This window comes from Podarcis liolepis (assembly GCF_965112155.1).
Source record: "Podarcis liolepis genome assembly, chromosome: 15".
Classification (NCBI taxonomy): Eukaryota; Metazoa; Chordata; class Lepidosauria; order Squamata; family Lacertidae; genus Podarcis; species Podarcis liolepis.
In genome coordinates this window covers 24,333,933-24,351,488 of record NC_139566.1, presented here as the reverse complement: position 1 = coordinate 24,351,488, position 17,556 = coordinate 24,333,933, and the positions used below count along the sequence as shown (strand labels likewise).

The window sequence follows — 17,556 nt, the reverse complement described above, 5'->3', positions numbered from 1 at the left end:
ACGTAACTTGGATCATTTAGTTAGGATAGTTGCGTTTTCAAGGGATCAGTGGAGACAAGATGAGTTTTTCCAGAAACGAAATTTTATTGAGAAACTCTACAGCAGGGATGTCCAACTTCCAAGAGACTGTGATCTACTCCCACTATTAAAAAACTGGAAGTGATCTACCCATTGGATTGACCAATGTTGAGCTTTTTTGGGAGAGGATGAACCAAAGTTTTTGAGCTCCCCCCCCCCCCGGGTGATTGATTGCTCAGGATCACGGGATCAACCAGGGGCGCCCTGCGATAGACCAGTAGATCGGGATCAATGTTTTGGACGCCCCTGTTCTGCAGTTTACTATTTAACAGTTAAGACTGATGAGACAAACAGGATGAGTGAGGGCTGATGTTGCAGTGAGATTGTGTGATGAATTGCTTCAGGTACTGAGGAAAAAGGAAGAGGAAGTTGCAGTGAGAATTCAAAAGCTGGCAGGAGGAGTAGAGAATGGGGGGGGGGGAGAGAGAGAGCTTGCAATAATATTCTGGAAAAACGGGAAGGAGGAATCGGGGTTCAGATGTGCCAGAATGGGCATCAAGCTGAGAGCTTCAATGTCTTCATAAAGCAGCATAAAGACACTCAGGAAAGGGCATTCTAGAGACTCACTGAGTTCAGGGTTTGTGAAGCCATTTAGCCTCTGTAAAGACTCACAAAAGGAACAGCTGATCATGGACTGATTTCCAGATTGCTTGATGGAAAAAGTGAAGGATCTGAATCTACAATGTTGTGTACTGCACTTCTTAGAAAAGCCACTTCCCCTCTTCTCGCCAATTCGTCTTATCTCACACAAACATGAACATCTTGCTGCTGATAAGTAAAGAGTTGATCCATCCCAGAAAAAAAGTGATGTGTGTATATGTGGCCTCTCCATCTCCCATGATTAGCTTATAGTTTCGCTTCTATAGATCGGTGCCCTGCAATTATCAGTTAGAAGTCTGGTCAATACCAGAGGCAGTAATTTAGGAGGGGATATTCCTGCTGAGCTCTGAGAAGCTCTGAAAAGTTACTTTGGGGAAGATGATGCATGGAGAAAATGTTCATATTGCTGGCAATGGGTCCTTACGACTGTTAGGTGCCCGCAGCTCCTTAGCCTTGGGAGCTACTATTCATGGATTGAACAGAGAGTGGCTAGATAACAGAGTTACCTAATTACAAAACTGCCGGTTTAAAACTGTTATCTGTCACATCAAAAGAAATAATGATATGCTTTTGTTGAATACAATTATTGAGCTATAACTGCGGACCAAATTTTGTTTCCCAAGAGTCCATGGCAACATTTTACGTTGCATCTATATTACCAGATGCATGAAATCTAGTTGAATTGTTGCCAATCAAGAGACGGTTAAATAGGAAGAGGAAGGCTGTAGTTTTGGATTTTCAATTTATGGTGGAATCAATACATATTGCATGCAAGTTTGTAAGGAAATAGCACATTTGGTGGGAATTCTTCTATCTTCACTGTTGTTAATACTCCTGGTAACAGGAATTTGCTGTGAACAGGGGCATTATATTCTGGTTGGGTGCTCATAATCAAATTATGCTCTTTGTCTGTATGCAGTGAACCTTTCTTCTTTATTAGACAAACTCCCACAGAAAGATAATGTACCTTTTCATTTTGGAAGGATCATGCTGCCCCCTCCCCATGTTTAATTTTCTTTTGTTAAGCAAACATTTATTGAGATCTAATGATTTTCCCACTGCTGACATTCTTGTAGTCTTTGGTTTATGGATTAAAGCTTTGAATATAGATTGCTCTTCTGTACAGGACAGAGCAGTTTGTTTGGTTTTTATTTTGACTTGGGATCTCAGCTCAGTTCTTTCTTTCTCAAATGTGAATATCATGTGTTTTGAATGTATTATTCTGGTTTATGTAGTTTTGCTTGCAGGGGTATACAGTTTTTGGTGGACCAAGTAGTGTTTGTTTGTTTTTTACAACACTCCGCCCTGGGGCATGGTAGTGTGTAGGTGTGTAGATATCACTGTTTGACACCTACACACTGTTTGACACATAGCACTGTTTGACACCTACACACTGTTTGACACCTAGCACCTTCCAGCAGTGGTACCAAACAGCCCTCCCCGTTAGCCTTTCCTAAGGGAAGGGCCGCTAAAAAAAGAGATTGGCTGCTTGGTCACTAGTACCGGAAGAGATAAAACCTAATGGATAACACAGATGTTGAGCTTTGCAATAGAAATGTAATAAATCTGAATCTCTCTCCAGTTCATGCAACCCTGTTCCCTAAATGACTGAGATTTTTATCAATTTGGGGGGGGGGGGAATAGCAGCCACTGGACAAGATTCTTTGTCTAATTCAGCCTTCCTCAACCTGGTGCCTTCCAGATACTTTGAACTACTACTCCTGTCACCCCAGCCAGCACAGTCATATGATGCTAAGGTGGATGGGAGCACAGCAGAGCTGGCTGAAGCTGGCAGGAGTTGTAGTCCAAAGCACCTGGAGGGCACTCGGTTGGGGAAGGCTGATTTCAATAATAACCTGGTAGCCACAGGTGACAGGGAATTCTGTGCAGGTGATGGCAAAGGAGCCAAAACATCTATAGGGCATGAGGTTTGTGAAGGCTAATTAAACTTCAGTACAGTGATGGCCAAACTTCTGGAAAGCGTGTCAGAAGTTTGAAACGTACCGACCCCCCCCCCTCCATCTCCCAGCTTTCATTTTGCCTAAGGGAGAAACATGTACTGCCAACTGAAGAGACAGTGAGGTATGTAGGTCTGACTATGCCATGGGGGCTCATGTCTTCATCCAAGATTCAGGGCATCTTGAAAGAGAAGCGTTTTGATAATTTTTGCTCAAGAATCTTGTCACAGAAAGGAACTTCTTCCAGTCAGTTCCGGTGCCCATCTTTTGTTTCTGGGGCTAGCTAATCATTCTTCAGGCAGTCATGTCACATTTTTCTGAAGTGACTGCTGTCTCTCATTAGAAGTTACTGCTGTGGTTACAATAGAGGTAATCTGATATAATATGAAATTGTCCCGGATCATTCTATATATATATTTGTATCAAAGTTGTTTAAGGTTAAAGAGAAGGACAAAGAACAATAATAAGACAATAAGATGGTTGAAGGAATTTTTCTATATAGAGATGCTCAGAGCAAAGTTCATAATGGGTTGCAAAGGTAATAAAAAAAGAGGCAGCCACTCATTTCTCAAATGCTATTTTGGACAGCTGTGCACTTCACCACTACACACACCACTACGTTTACTTTTTTTGGAAAGTAACATCCAGTCCAAGGGAAAGCTCCTAAAACTAGATTTTCTCCTTTATTGTGTTTAGCCCTTGTTTATTTTAGGAAGGCAAATTAAAAAGTCACAGGCGTTTAATGTTCCCCATAAGAGCCTTTGCTGGACCCCCTTTTTAAACCTGTGAATATATAATATTATCACCTTTGCAAAATGGATAACTATCCGTCTTTGTGGACAGAAAGATGAACACTGCATGAAGTCCAGCTCTCCAGAATGAAGATTTCATCTATGCCCAGAAAGCTCCCTTGGTAGTCAGATAAATTGCTACATATTTGTGACTAAAGTTTCACCTGTTGTGTTGATAATTATAGGATAGAGCTGAAACTTCTGCTTTGATTTAGGATCACTTTGGAAATCTCTGGGGAACCGGCCCCATCAACCTCCTCTGTAGGAGGAATTCTGTATGCATCATCTGTGCTTCATTCGCAAGGCACAGAGTTGCAAAGCTCTGGTCTTCAACTTGGAGTTGTCTTTCATCACTTGGTGGTGGGTATTGTGGCTTGGCCTGCATAGACTAAGCTTCAGTCAGTAGTACTAGTGGTTTGAGTGTGACACCATCAGATACATGCATTTTGTTCTATTTCTGCTACATCATTTTTACCTAAAACCAAGGTCTGAAGCAGCTTGGATTGTAAAAAACAAAACAACCTTTCTCAACCTTTTAAGAAATACAGTGGTACCTCGGGTTACATACGCTTCAGGTTACAGACTCCGCTAACCCAGAAATAGCGCTTCAGGTTAAGAACTTTGTTTCAGGTTAAGAACAGAAATCGTGCTCCAGCGGTGTGGCAGCAGCAGCAGGAGGCCCCATTAGCTAAAGTGGTGCTTCAGATTAAGAACAGTTTCAGGTTAAGTACGGACCTCCAGAACGAATTAAGTACTTAACCCGAGGTACCACTGTATCAAAGTGGAATAACAATTCAAGGAGGAAGATTAAAACCATAATTTAGGATTGATAGATGAAGCCAGCAATCAAGAGGCACTGTTCAGCACATGTAGGTCTGTTTTGCATGCAATGCAAAACCATAATTCAGTGCTATGTTCATGAGAAGGATTATCACACCTTGACCTCTCCTCCAGTGACCTTTCCTCCAGTGTGGCTGAGGAGAGGAAATTGAACAGCTTTGCGCCTGCCTTTTAAATTTCCAGGGTTCTTCTGAGCTCAGGAGAACAAATCATTTAAACGAAGCTTGGGGAAATGGACCTGACTACAGGACCAGATCCAGAAGTGGCCAGTCCTCCATAGACAAATGTCACCTGACATCACATGCCATCAAGTGATTCAAACTGTAAGCCATTGCTTGAATTCAGGCTGTGATTGCAAAGGGAGAATTGGAAGTACACTCTTAATAGTCCTCTTGATCCTTCCTTTCTAGCTTGAATTTGATGCTTTTTGAATTTGGTGGTTTTTTTCTGCTGCTGTGCATGGCAACAAAAAGAGTTCCGAATTCAAGCAGTGGATGGAAAGGAAGTGTGATCCTGATTCTTCCTTTTGAATTTGGTGCTGCAACTTCATCTGTTCAGCACCCTCACTGGTTCAAATTAACTACTTCCTTTAGTTGGACATAACCCTGGTTTAGAAACAAATGCTTCCAATTTCCTTCTTGAGGCTGTGTCAGAGTGAGGAGTGTGTAATCCTGAGACCTGCTGCTTCTCAAAGGACTGGTGCATGTGAAACAGGCCGTTTTTGTGTGGCACTGACTCATACTTTGGCCTGGGCCTGTGGCACACTTAGCACTTCTTTTTAAAATCCCTTTTTAGTATGCCTCTTTAAAAATGCAAAGTTTGCTTTCAGTGACATGCAGTAAGTTTTCCCACAAGTACTTTCCTTAGCTCATGGCCTGTACAGACTAATTGATACAGTTCTGTTGCGTTCTAGCTTTTGTTTATTTCAGGAAGACTATAAAAATAAAACCTAAATTCTTATAATGCCATTTAATAACTCCTGTGTGTGAAATGCAAGATAATGAAATGTGCAGTAAGAATTATTCCATTATACCCACAAAGTGGAAACGAGCCATCTCATTCTCGGGCGTGATGTCAGACTTTAATGTTTGCCAAGTAGGAATTTACTCATGCTTCAAAAAAAACCTGCTACCCCACTGGAAGTATTTAGTGAAAGCCACACAGGCTGCAGTGATGGAAAGGACAAATCTGCCACAATGGCATTTTATCCTCCACGGGTAAGGAGGAATAGAAATTCTTTATAGAAGTTCAAACAAGGAAGGCGGTGAATACTGTGCAGAGAAGGGATAATGAAAGTTTGAAAGCTGGAATATTTGCATGTAGCTTTCTTAATACTGAGTCTGATTATTGGTCCATGTACCCCAGTATTGTCTAATATTTTGTTGGAAGCCATCCATAGTGGCTGGGGAAACCCAGCCAGATGGGCGGGGTATGTATGTATGTATGTATGTATAATAATTTTATTTTATTGGAAATCTTTACTTGTTAAATCTGGGACCGTCTGCATCAGGGTGGTCCCCCCAGATGATGTTGTGCTCTAACTCACATCATCCCTGCATAGCCAGAAATCAGAGTTGATGGGAGTTGTAGCCCAGCAACATCTTGCGGGGTGGGGTGGGGGACATAGGCTTCCCATCCCTCACCTACATTCTAAGCATGTGCTCTACCACTAAGCTAAGGCCTAGTACATGAATCATAACTGAGACGTTCATGGCTATTTTAAAAGCCCATCAGGACAACTGAGGGGACATGGGAGATTGATTATCTATTTATTTATTAATTTATTTATTATTATATTTATTATATTTAATTATATCCTGCCTTTTCCCCTCACAGGGATGCAAGGCGACTTAAGGCTAAACTAGGAGGACTTGTGTTATCAGTGGAAGCTGTCTTAAGAATGTTCTGTTTTTCAGCATGTCATCATCACATGCATCCCTGTTTGCTTGAGATACCACTTAAGAGCTTGTGACAAACATAGAGCGCAATGCTATGTATATTTTCTGAGAATCTAGCCTGGCAAGGGTTCCTCTCAAGGAAGCATGCACAGGGTTGCAGCTTTTGAAGAGTAGCTTGAACAGTTTGTCATATTTGTAAGCAAGTGGCGCTTAAACTAGTTTCTCGCGTGAGAATTAAAAGGCAGGTGTTTTGAGAAATTAACTGGATTGGGGAAACTGAGCTGGGTCTGACTGCCAATATCCACAGGGTACATGGTTGTAAATATACATCCTGCAAAACTGATTTCAAATAATTGTTAGTGCAGGTGTTCATTTTATATACCTTTGTATACAAAGTGTTGTGTAATATTTATTGTGTCAGGCATCATCATGTGGAACAAGCCACTGACATTTCAGTGCTCAGGAAGTGAGCCTAATGGCCTGTTCAGACAGTTTCCTTTTCCCCCCCTTTCTCCACCTGATGGAGTTTTTGCCAGTTCTGTTTTTGTTTTCTCCTCTTGTGGGGAAGAAAAGTTGAAACTTAGAAACAAGTGTGTGGGTGAAGAAATGACTGCAGAAGCAACAGCTCTGGGGAATGTCTTGGTCTGTCCTTTTAAATGAAAGTTTTGCTCCATGACCACAACTATCTCCACCCAGACCATGTCTAGTCTCTCCCTTCCTTGTTTTCAGCAAAATATGTTTTCAGGATTTTGCATCGACCCTTATGAAATGGATATATTGGAAAGGAGAAGGAGGTGCACTCGGGCATTGCTCCATTGTGCCTAGTTACAGCTCTGTGACCTCCTGAATTACTGCCTGTTGTGCAGATTCAGAGGGTTTTAAATAGCAGTCAAGTCAAGACAATCTAACCTTACCTGAAAGGGAGTGCTGTACAAGTTTGTAATCTTTCCATCATTAGACAAAGGTTTCAGACTAGCTAAGACAGTAGGTTTTAGTGGACCGTTTTAGTGGCAGGATGGCTCACAGGTGGAAACATAAAAGGAAAGTTGTTGGGATTGGGAATGGATTGTACTGGACAATGTTTCTGCTGTAAATATGATGCCAAAATATTCTGGGGTGTGTGCGTGTATGAATGAAGCAAATTATCAAACTGGTTTGAGAGGACTTTGCCCTGAAAGGGGTCATATAAGTACAATCAGTAAAAATAATTTTTAAAAAATGATATCACTGGATTTTGAGTAAGCACTTGAAATCTACCTTTCGTTCTGTATTTCAAGCTCAGCTGAGATCACGGCTACCCCCAACTTCCAAAATTATTAATTATCCCTTTATGCAATTGTTCTTGCTTCCTAGAGATAAAGTGAGCTCCAAACGGGTACAAGCTACTGAAAAATACATTTTAGGGCATGGACATCTTGAAAGCAGTGCTAAGATTAGAAGAATGGATGAACTGGAGAGTTAGAAATAACAGTTTACCTTTACTGCTTAAATGCTATTTTGGGATGAAGGCTGTTCATTTCTAGTATTTATATTTTTGCTGTGGCTAGTTAAGCAGGCTTCTGAGGTGGCATACACCAAATAACCATGAATTCAGTTTGATTACAGCATGGCCTTTCGTTCTTTCTGCTTTCAGTTTGAAGTAACAGAACATTGAACCAACGCCTGGAATTTTTGGAAGGAATATTCTGGTACTAGCTGGTAAGTTAATAGATGGTTAGCAAAAAATGAAGCTTAAGCATCTCAGCTTACTGTGTTGAACCTTCTGGTAGTCCACATCTGCAGAATGTGAATGTATGGGGAAGGGCCACACCTCAGTGTTAGAGCATGTGCTTTGCATGTACAAGGCCTGCAGTTCAGTCCTTGGCATCTCCAGGTATGACTGGGAAAGAACCCAGCCTTAAACCCTGGCGAACTACTGCCAGTTGATTAGCAAAAGACAGAAGGGTGTGCCCCCATTTGTGGCATATTTCTGTGCACAATTGGAGGTATTCCATATGATTACGAAGGCAGAAATAGGGAGTAGCAGCTTGTTCTGATTCATCTGGTGGTAACCTTGTTATGGAGATATTCATTTCGCTTTTCAGTTGAGCCAGCTATGTGGACCAAAAAGCTTTCCACTCTTATCTGCTTCATCCTGTAGCCTGTAGCCTTCCTGACAGTAAGAGCTGTTCGACAGTGGAATTTGCTGCCCAGGAGTGTGGTGGAGTCTCCTACTTTGGAGGTCTTTAAGCAGAGGCTTGACAACCATATGTCAGGAGTGCTCTGATGGTGTTTCCTGCTTGGCAGGGGGTTGGACTCGATGGCCCTTGTGGTCTCTTCCAACTCTATGATTCTATGATTCTACTCCATTCAGTCTCCAGTTAGGAAGGACTGACATAGGCTTTGTACGTGAAGCTGTTATGATTCTGCCCCCTTCTAATCTTACTTTGTTCTGTATTGTCTTGGATTATGTCATGAAGAATGGATAGGCATTAGGTGAACATGACAGCATTGCTTGTGGTAATATTTCAGTTGCGAGCATAACTGCCATGAATACGTGTGTGTGTGTGTGTGTGATGCACCATTCAGTGTGAATGGAATTTCACAGGTGTGGGCAGGGTTAGCCCCACCTTCCACACAACAGATAGCTTCAGCAGTGCATGGTCTGCATGCTATGTTGGAGAGGCAATCAAGCTGCAAATCTGAGCCATACCAGTCTCTGCAGTCCTGTTTCCTTGCACTTACTTACAGGCTCAGAAGTTCTTTGCTACTCAGTAAGAATCAGAGTGCCTTTTAGGAAAGCCATGTTGCCGAATAGATGCTAGTAGAAAGCTGCCAAAAGGCTTCATAAATGAGTTATTACTGAATTTAATCAGACTGCCTTTCCCATATCACCTTGCCCACTGCATTGGATATAGAGGAGACCCTTCTCTATGTCCCATCTTTGGGGAAGGATTGTTTGACTGGGATGAGAGTGAGGGCCTTCTCAGTCCACTCACTGTTCAACACATTAGAAGTCAGGGTGACACACACACACACACACACACACAAACAAACACAAACACCACTTGTTAAAGTTAAAGTTGTTGAATACTTTTTTATATTTAAGGGCAGGCTTTGCCTTGATGAAGCAGTTTGCTTTATCGGTTCTGCCTTTTGCTATTGTATTGTATTCTACGGTATTTGTGTTTTGTCTTGGTGTTGTAGTTTTTATTGTGAAACTGAGAACTTGCTTGTTGTAAGCTGCATTGTATAAAAAAATACAAATATTTGCAGCTCCAGTTATTAGGCAGCTCTGATCACGGAAGAGCTAAAAAGTTAAACAGCAGTGTTTTTAGTTAAATTCTCTTCCTAATACAGTTTAGTTAGACCAATCAATCAAATGTTTATTAAAGTCAACAAACCATTAAAGAAGCTATAAAAAATGAAATATGAAAAATATGAAATCTCATCCTCTTAGTAGCCATGGTATTTCTCTCCCCCCCCCCAACATATTATGGCCATTAACCCAGGCTCTGAATTTGTTGCACAGAAAGCTGGCACAAAATTTTCCTGTAATAGACAATAAACTCATTATTAGACTTCTTTCCAGGACTTTTCTTCTAACTCAGTATTATAATGGCTTTCTAACTTTTTAGTTAGGCATAATAGGGAGAGTATTGTAAGCAGCCCTGATTCATTTGAAGGCCTAGTTAGGATATCAGCCTTCTACATAAATAAAGTTAAAACTTTTAAAGGGCTATAGGGCTTCTCGGAAGGCTGTATTTCGTAGTGATATTCCAGGTAGTTAAACATATTGCAGAGCTCTATGTTAATAGGCTAAATGGCAGCTCACAGAACTGCGTGACTTTGTACTTTTCTTGAGGTTCACTGTTAACAGTGACGTTAAAAGTGAATTCATCACCATGGCAGGTGAGCTTGGTTAATAAATAGAACAGCCAGAATCCAAAGAGCTACTTTTGATGTGCCTCAGGAGTTAAGTGCACCCTGCGGGACTTGTTTTTACTTTTATTCTTTGAATGGCAGATTCCAATACCATTTTTTCAGACTCTTCAGAGCTTCAGAAATGGTTTGCTTTGCAGCATGGACATCTGTTATAATGCAAATTCAAATCAGTCTTTTAAAGAAACCCAGCAACCAAAAATTCAGAACAAATTTGAGTGAGTCAGTTACGCTTTGAAAAAATCAAATGGAGTTAATTAAATGCCTTTGCCTATATTTTGTCGTTTGAACTCTGTTTCCTTACATCTGTACTTGAGTTATTTAGAATCCAAGTGAATATCGGTGACTTATTTACTAATAGTAAATGTGTTGTCCTGTTTACTCACTTTCTAATTTTGTCTTTCAGATTGTTACATGATATACAGCGCTACAGACAATTGAAAGCAGGGACAAGGCTCTGCCTATTAACCTGACTCTGTCATGGTAAGCGTACAAATTCTGTTAAGCTTAATCAGCACAAGGCAGGTTGAAGCATGAGAAAGTGGGGTGTGACCCTTGGATGTATACAGTAGGCTGTACTACACTTGGGGATTATATTTCATTCAAAGGACAGAGCTGTTTGAAATGAGCAAGGATTGGTACGGCTCGTTTCTGCCCTGTTGAGTACATAATAAATAGCTGCCAGGTTCCAACAAAGCACCAGAGTTAGGGATTCAAGTTACTTACAGTACTTACTAACTTTTTCTTTCTCTTCCTGGAGAAGGAAAGTGGCTTTGATGTCCCACCCTTGCAGGGTTTTAGGTGTCTAAATCACATCCATCAGCACAGTTAAAACACAATTTTTGGCACCTTGTGCACCATAATTTAACTCTGTATTTAATATTCATGGGGCATAAATTCAATTTGTCATCACTTTGAAACTAATCTGGAGTTTCATGCACTTAGATTACATTTCTGGGCATCTGACCAGTCCAGGTGTCAAATACAAGGCTGATCTGCTTTCTCAAAATGGCATCTAAAATAAAGGAAAAAATAAAAAGAGTTGCATACTTTCATATGTTTATCATGAAGTGAAAAAGATGTATAAAATATATGTTTTGATACTGTTCCGAGTGAGTTTACAATTAGTTACAGTTGTCAGTTATTTAAATTTTTTTTTAAAGAACCACAAGTTTTCTGAAGTAGTTCTGAGATTTCTCAGTGAGTCAGTACCATTAGGCAGGGGAGGGAAGAAAGGGAAGTTTCTTTTGAGTTTTTATTTGTTTTAGTCTATGGTTGTTTTAACTTTTTGTTTTAAAACATTGTTGTAAACTTTCCTTGTGATAATGTTATTGTTTTATGTTTTTTGTAAGTAGCTTTCAGGTTTTTTTCTACAACCAAGTGGTGCATAAATTTTATTTTTTAAAAAAGTGTTTATTGTTTATTTAAAATTTCAAGGCATTCCAGACCTGAGTGATACCTCTGCAGGCAGCAGGTAAAGGGAGGTGCTGCTCAGTTCCTGTCATTTGAGTCAGTTGAGAAAGGGGAACTGGAGAGTAGGCCAGCACTATAAACATCCCTTTGCCCTGATCACCACATTTGTGTGGGCACCAAAAGGCAGCAAGCTAAAGTCTTGTGTGCTCCTGACAAAAAAGTGGTCAGTAGTGTAAGCATAAAAGGATGGTGACAAATTTAAAATTAGAGGCTTGTAATAGCAAAGCATTTCATTGGTGCATTGCAGTGATTCCCCGTGACCCACCCCATCCCCCCAAAAACTCAGTCAGTGAAAAGATTTAGTATGTATGGGTGTATAACTGTTGAAATAAACTGCATGATCTGGTTTTTTTTTCAGGATGAAGAGACTCAACACAGCCTTGAATGCATCCAAGCTAATCAGATCTTCCCCAGGAAGCAGCTGATCCGTGAGGATGAGAATCTCCAGGTAGTCACCCGACTCTCCTTTGCCCTCGCAGCAATGACACATGGGCAGATCTGATGATGCTATTTCTAGCCAAGATCAGACACTTGATTTATCTTAACTCATGGGACTATTAATTCAAACCCTGTTGCTGCACTTGTGAGCTTGATTGCAAAAGTTATTTAACTGTGCGTTTCTTAATTGGACGTTTTCCTGCAAACCCATCTGTGCTGTCTGCAGCATGTCTCTGAATGCCATTTGCTGATGGGAGGGCTCCTGTGCTCATGTCCTGCTTGTGGGCTTCCCACAGGCACCTAGCCGACCATTGTGAGAAGCAGTCTGCTGGATTCAGTAGGCTTTTAGTCTGAGCTGTCAGGGCTCTTATGTCCTCACTAGGCTTAATCACTTACTTTCAAGGGACCTTCTTTTCCGTCCCTTCACCTTGTTAGAATTAATTCCTCAGCTATACAGTATATATGAAAACCTTGGAATTCTTTGTGTCACACTTTCCTTCCCTCTGTGTCAATTCTACAATTGTTTATAATACGGAAAAACATCCTGCTTTCTGAAGTAGCTCCACAGGTTTTATTTCTGTCCATTGCTTATATAGTCGTACCTTGGTTTTCGAACATAATGCATTCCGGAAGTCTGTTTGAATTTCGAAACGTTCGGAAACCAAGGTGCAGCTTCCGAATGGTTGCAGGAGCATCCTGCAGCCAATTGGAAACTGCGGAAGTTGCGCCAGACGTTCGGTTTCTGAGGCAACGTTCGCAAACTGAACACCTACTTCTGGGTTTGCGACATTTGAATTCCAAGTTGTTGATTTCATTTGAATTCCAAGTTGCTTAGTTCCAATGAACTAAGCTGTTAGAAAACCAAAGTACGTCTGTATTTCTATCCAACTTGATATTGAACTGAGGTGATGTTTCAGCTCTGTAACAGTCCCTTCTTCTACTGCTGGAGCTAATTATTTGGGGCGAATCTCCTTTTGGTGTTTTAGATCATCTTTGACTCCCTGTTCAGTGTGGAAGGTGGAGACGACTTCTCTACACTTTCACAATGGGCATCTTGCTGAAACAACATGAAAGTGGAAGGCAGCCACTGCCCAAGGGGTCTTTGGTTGTGGCTGCCTGCCATATTAATGTTGTTTCAGCAAGAATCAACTTACTGTGGGAACATTCAGCTGCAACCGCTTCCATCAAAATATGCCCCTCTTAATGTTTTGTGACACAGCTTAAAGCCCTTGTTCTGTCAGGTGTTTACCCAAAGCTTTCGGTGGCTTTTAACAACTACATGCACGTCCTTGTCATATTCCATCAAGATCCGTATGCTTTGCATTTGAGGTGTGAGTGAGTGAACTCCTTGAGAATCCACCATCAACTTGTTTACATAAAACTTATTTCCCTCCCCCTCCCCCTTTCAACAGGTCCCGTTCCCCGAACTTCATGGGGAGAGCACTGAATACGTAGGTCGAGCTGAAGATGCCATCATTGCACTTTCCAACTATAGACTTCACATCAAATTTAAGGAATCAATTGTGAATGTAAGTCTTCACGTCTGCCCTGGCTGTTCACGGCTAGAGATCTTGCTGGTTATGTGGTTGGGAAATGCACAGCCACCCATTCCTTATATATTGGGGCTCTTATCATGTAACTCATAGATGTAAGTTAGGAAACAACAAGGATCCAGAATGAAGAATTATGTCCATCTCCCTGCTGCTGTTCTAGATAACTAACCTGCAGTTCTTCTTTCCTCATCCTGGTTCAGGGTGGGGAACCTTTGGCCCTCCAGATGCTGCTGACTGCCTAGGATATTGGGAGTTGTAGCTCAACAACATCTGGACGGTCAAAGGTTCCCCACACATGTCCTAGCCCCGCTGCGTTAATTCTTCTTGGTTGCCTTATTAGTATCCTTGATTGAACACCTTTTTGGATTTGCTTCTTGGCAGCTGTAGCTCAGCTGAACAGCAGTAGGTCTTTGGCCCTTGCAAACTTTCCAATCCATTTGGTAGCAATGTATTGAGATTCCTGCTCTGGTTTTGGGGAACCGAGCTGTGAGCTTGCATAACATGGCTGCTGCCAAGGATCCTTTGAGACTAGTGGTGCCATGCGAATGTTTTCTCAGCCCCTGAGACCACATGTCAACAGGTAGTAGAATAGTAGTATTCAGTTTTCCACTGATGCGAGTATATAGGCCCACTTGTAGAGAGCATGGCTCATTGTCTGTGCCCAGCATTCCTTGGGTTGTGGTCCATGTGCTTCAGCTCAGAGACCTGGTAAAGTAAAATGCACGAGGTTGTTTGGAAATTGGAAGAGGCTGTCATGGAGCATAACAGTGCTCTTTGTATAGTAGCTGTTACATGCAATGAATCACGCTGTTGTTGAAATAACTTTCTCCATGTCACTCAGTGACCTGTTAGAAATATCTGGCTTTCTTAGGGGTGACAGGGAAATCTATATAATTTCTGACCCTGTTGAAGAGCACCTAGCTCAAAACTTGTTAGGCACTCAGTTCCCTAATTAAGAACAAAAAACAAAAACCAGCAGTGACTTCTGGTGCTGCACACAAAGAGCCTCATTCAAGTGAGAATTTATTGTTCTACTGCTTAAAATAGATTCCATGGGACAGAGTTCCTTGGTGCCCCCTTGCTGTGCGCTAAAGTGGATAGGCAGTCTGAATTTGTTTTTGCATTTTTAAAATAAATAAATGATTAGGACTAGAAGTTCTTCTGTGTAATTTTTGTGTTGTGTTGTGTTGTGTTGCGTGTGTGTGTGTGTGTGTATAAAAGTTAAAACAAGTAAAAACAGTTTCTTGGTCGCAGCTGTGGTCCTCACCTGACAACCCAAGTAATGTTCATTCTGCTTCGTAGCTTATCACCAGCTGCGAATCATGTGGAATTATGCGAGTCATGTTGGTGAGATGAAGTAGAATTAAAACACATATTGCTCTTCTGTAATGAAATCTAGGTGTGTATGCTAATCCTAATAGATGAGTGGAAACAAAATTGATACATTGCATTGAGAAGCTACTGACTTCTAGAGCATAACATGGTAGTTTAGTTTAGTATCTGCTTCAGTTTCACCGGGCAAGTAATACTGCTGTAATTCTAAGTATTCTGAGATGCTATTAATTTCCATACTTTTAGTGTGTTTATCTGATCATAGGGAAATGTTTATTAATATAATCATTCTGGTTAAAATTTACACTGCAGTTTAATACACTGATTGGAATATTGAGTCCTGACAAAACTGCTGGCACTTAATGTTGTAATACTAGTTGAAGTTATCCCCATGTGACATCCTGAATTTTGTTTCTGTGCCTCTTGGCCAGGCAAAAATTAGTGCTCCTGAAGTCACTTGATATTGGACATTGACAGTAGTAACCTGGGCCCCCAGCATTCATGTTTGGTATGCAAGTTAGCTGACTAATAGAAAGGGAAACTCAGCTGAGAATATCCAAAGCCTGCCTTTTGGTTTCATTCTAATTTTGTCCTTTGTTTACAATTCAATAGAGAGTCTGTAAACTTGCCGCTTGTGAGCTCTCAGTAAGTAAAACGGTGTTGCTGTGTAACATTTTACTGCTGCACCTTTGCTTGGAAAAGAATAAACTTGTGTGGCCAGTGCTCACCTTGCAACACAGGCAGGGGCTGTAATGCATGATGCATTTTGACTGACTGGATAAATTCATGGATCGCATAGCAATAGGAACTTGATGTCCCCTTTTCAAAAAGCAAACAAAAGGCTCAGTAAACGAAGCAATAAGCTGATGGAATGGTGGCTTTCAAAAGTGTTGACTTATTCATCCATGGGATTGTTTGCAAATTCAGCAGTGTTACACACTTTGCACATCAAAACTGAATGCCCAGGTTTATTTCTTGGTTGGCTCCATTTAAGGAAAGTGTTTAAATTGTGGCATTTGGTAAAGCTATGGGAACAGCAGCAGCAGCAAAAGAATTATAATTTGGTTCACATGTCATAGATTTAAATTGGGACTTCTTGTAAGTTTGTAGTAGGTGCAGTGCACTAAAATTTAAAGGGTCAAACAAGGGAAGTTTAATGACACAGTGAAACTTATTTCCTGTTCGGTTCAGTTAATATTTAGGATTTTTGCCCCTCTACTCGTGGGCAAGAATTTAGTTTCACCAGATGTAGCTCTCTTCATCTGCAATCCATAACAAATTCAGACACATAGCAGGAATATTAACATTTGTTGGAAATCATTTTTTTTTTAAATTAAAGGTAATAAACACGCCTAGAGATTTCCCACTGTAAAATGACACTGGTGGGTTTGGATAGCTTTGCATGCTCACTGAAAACAGGCAGAATGGTTTGTTCATTGTTTTACTGATTCTGCCTTATTAGTGCACTGCTGCCTGACCAAGCATTTTGTGTTTTGGAGGCTGAACTAACTGCACGGATTTGTGGTGTTCTAAAGCATGACTATTGAACACAAGAAGAATCTGGCCGCTGGATCAGATCAAAAGCCCACCTAGTCCAGCATCCTGTTTTCTGCAGTGGCCAACCACATGGCCACACAAACAAGACATGAGCGCTGTAGCCCCTTTCCCCACTATTGTTTCCAGCAGTTGGTATTCACTGCATGCAGCCTCTAACCCTGGAGGTAGTTCCTAGCTGTCGGCATTCTCCTTCCTGAACTTGCCTGGTAGAAAGGCAAATGGAATTCACAGGTCAAGGTGAGGCAGAATGCTTGGCAATATGAGATGAAGGAAAGTTATATTCCAATAGTCCCCCCCCCCACCCGGAAGCAAATGCTCCACTTTTCATTGAGAATACTGTGGAAGGCTGTATTTAATAAAGGAGGGTTGTTTAGAGCGAAAGAGAGAAAGGGAACAGATGGAGGCAAGGAACAGGGCGGGAGAAAAAATAAGGAGGGCAGTAGGAAACATCTATTTGAACTAATAAGTGATAAAGAGGAGGTTTTAATATGATAATCTTGGTAAGGAAGTTTCAGCTCCGCAACTGTGATCTTGGAAAGGTTCAAGGAAGGGTACACAGGGAGAGGCTGATGTACAGCACAAATTCTTGAAGCAGCCCAGGTTCTAGAGTAGGACAAAGATGTGAGGAAAGTCTTTGACTTGATGGAGAGCTTGGGTTCGTTTGGTCACAAGGTTTCTGAGCAGAAATTTTCAAGTCCCCTCTTACTATTTTATTTTATTTTATTTTTGGTCCCCTAGCATGAAACCTTGGTCTATTGTCCATTGCCACCCTCTTTATGCCTGTAGCAGTATTGACGCCAGCCTAGTTCCATCTCAAGCCAACAGCTCAGGATGTGGGAATATTTGTTTGTTTGTTTGCTTACTGCTGTAACATAAAAATGTATCACAGTGGTTTGCAACAATATAAAAACATAAAACCAAACAATAAAATCATAAGCAGTTAAAAACAAAAGCAGAAAGAAATTAAAAGCAAACATCAGTAGGCCATTATGGAGGACGTACTCCATAATGCCTGGCAGAATAGAAGAATTTTCATCAGGTGTTTAAAAGTTGGCACAGAAGGTGCCCGTTTATGGTGCCTGCCCCCCAGCAACATTGCCCTGCTCTGTCTTTGCAC

General features: G+C 41.1%; 1 protein-coding gene across 40 annotated transcripts in view; it reads left to right on the top strand.

Moving 5' to 3' along the window:
• The window catches only part of MTMR3 (myotubularin related protein 3), a 56,334-nt gene that overhangs the window by 11,968 nt on the left and 26,810 nt on the right, over nt 1-17,556 (top strand). For 21 of the 40 annotated variants that reach the window (XR_014519826.1, XM_083478465.1, XM_083478461.1 and 18 more), the window contains 4 exons: nt 7,799-7,863; nt 10,493-10,569; nt 11,918-12,007; nt 13,410-13,526. Coding sequence is in view for 39 of the 40 variants with exons in the window: in XM_083478465.1 (XP_083334591.1) it covers nt 10,567-10,569; nt 11,918-12,007; nt 13,410-13,526 (210 nt within the window). In the remaining variant the exon portion in view is untranslated. Of the gene's footprint in view, nt 1-7,798; nt 7,864-10,492; nt 10,570-11,917; nt 12,008-13,409; nt 13,527-15,494; nt 15,528-17,556 lie in introns of all 40 variants that reach the window. The other 19 variants (XM_083478474.1, XM_083478469.1, XM_083478456.1 and 16 more) reach the window with 1 other exon arrangement.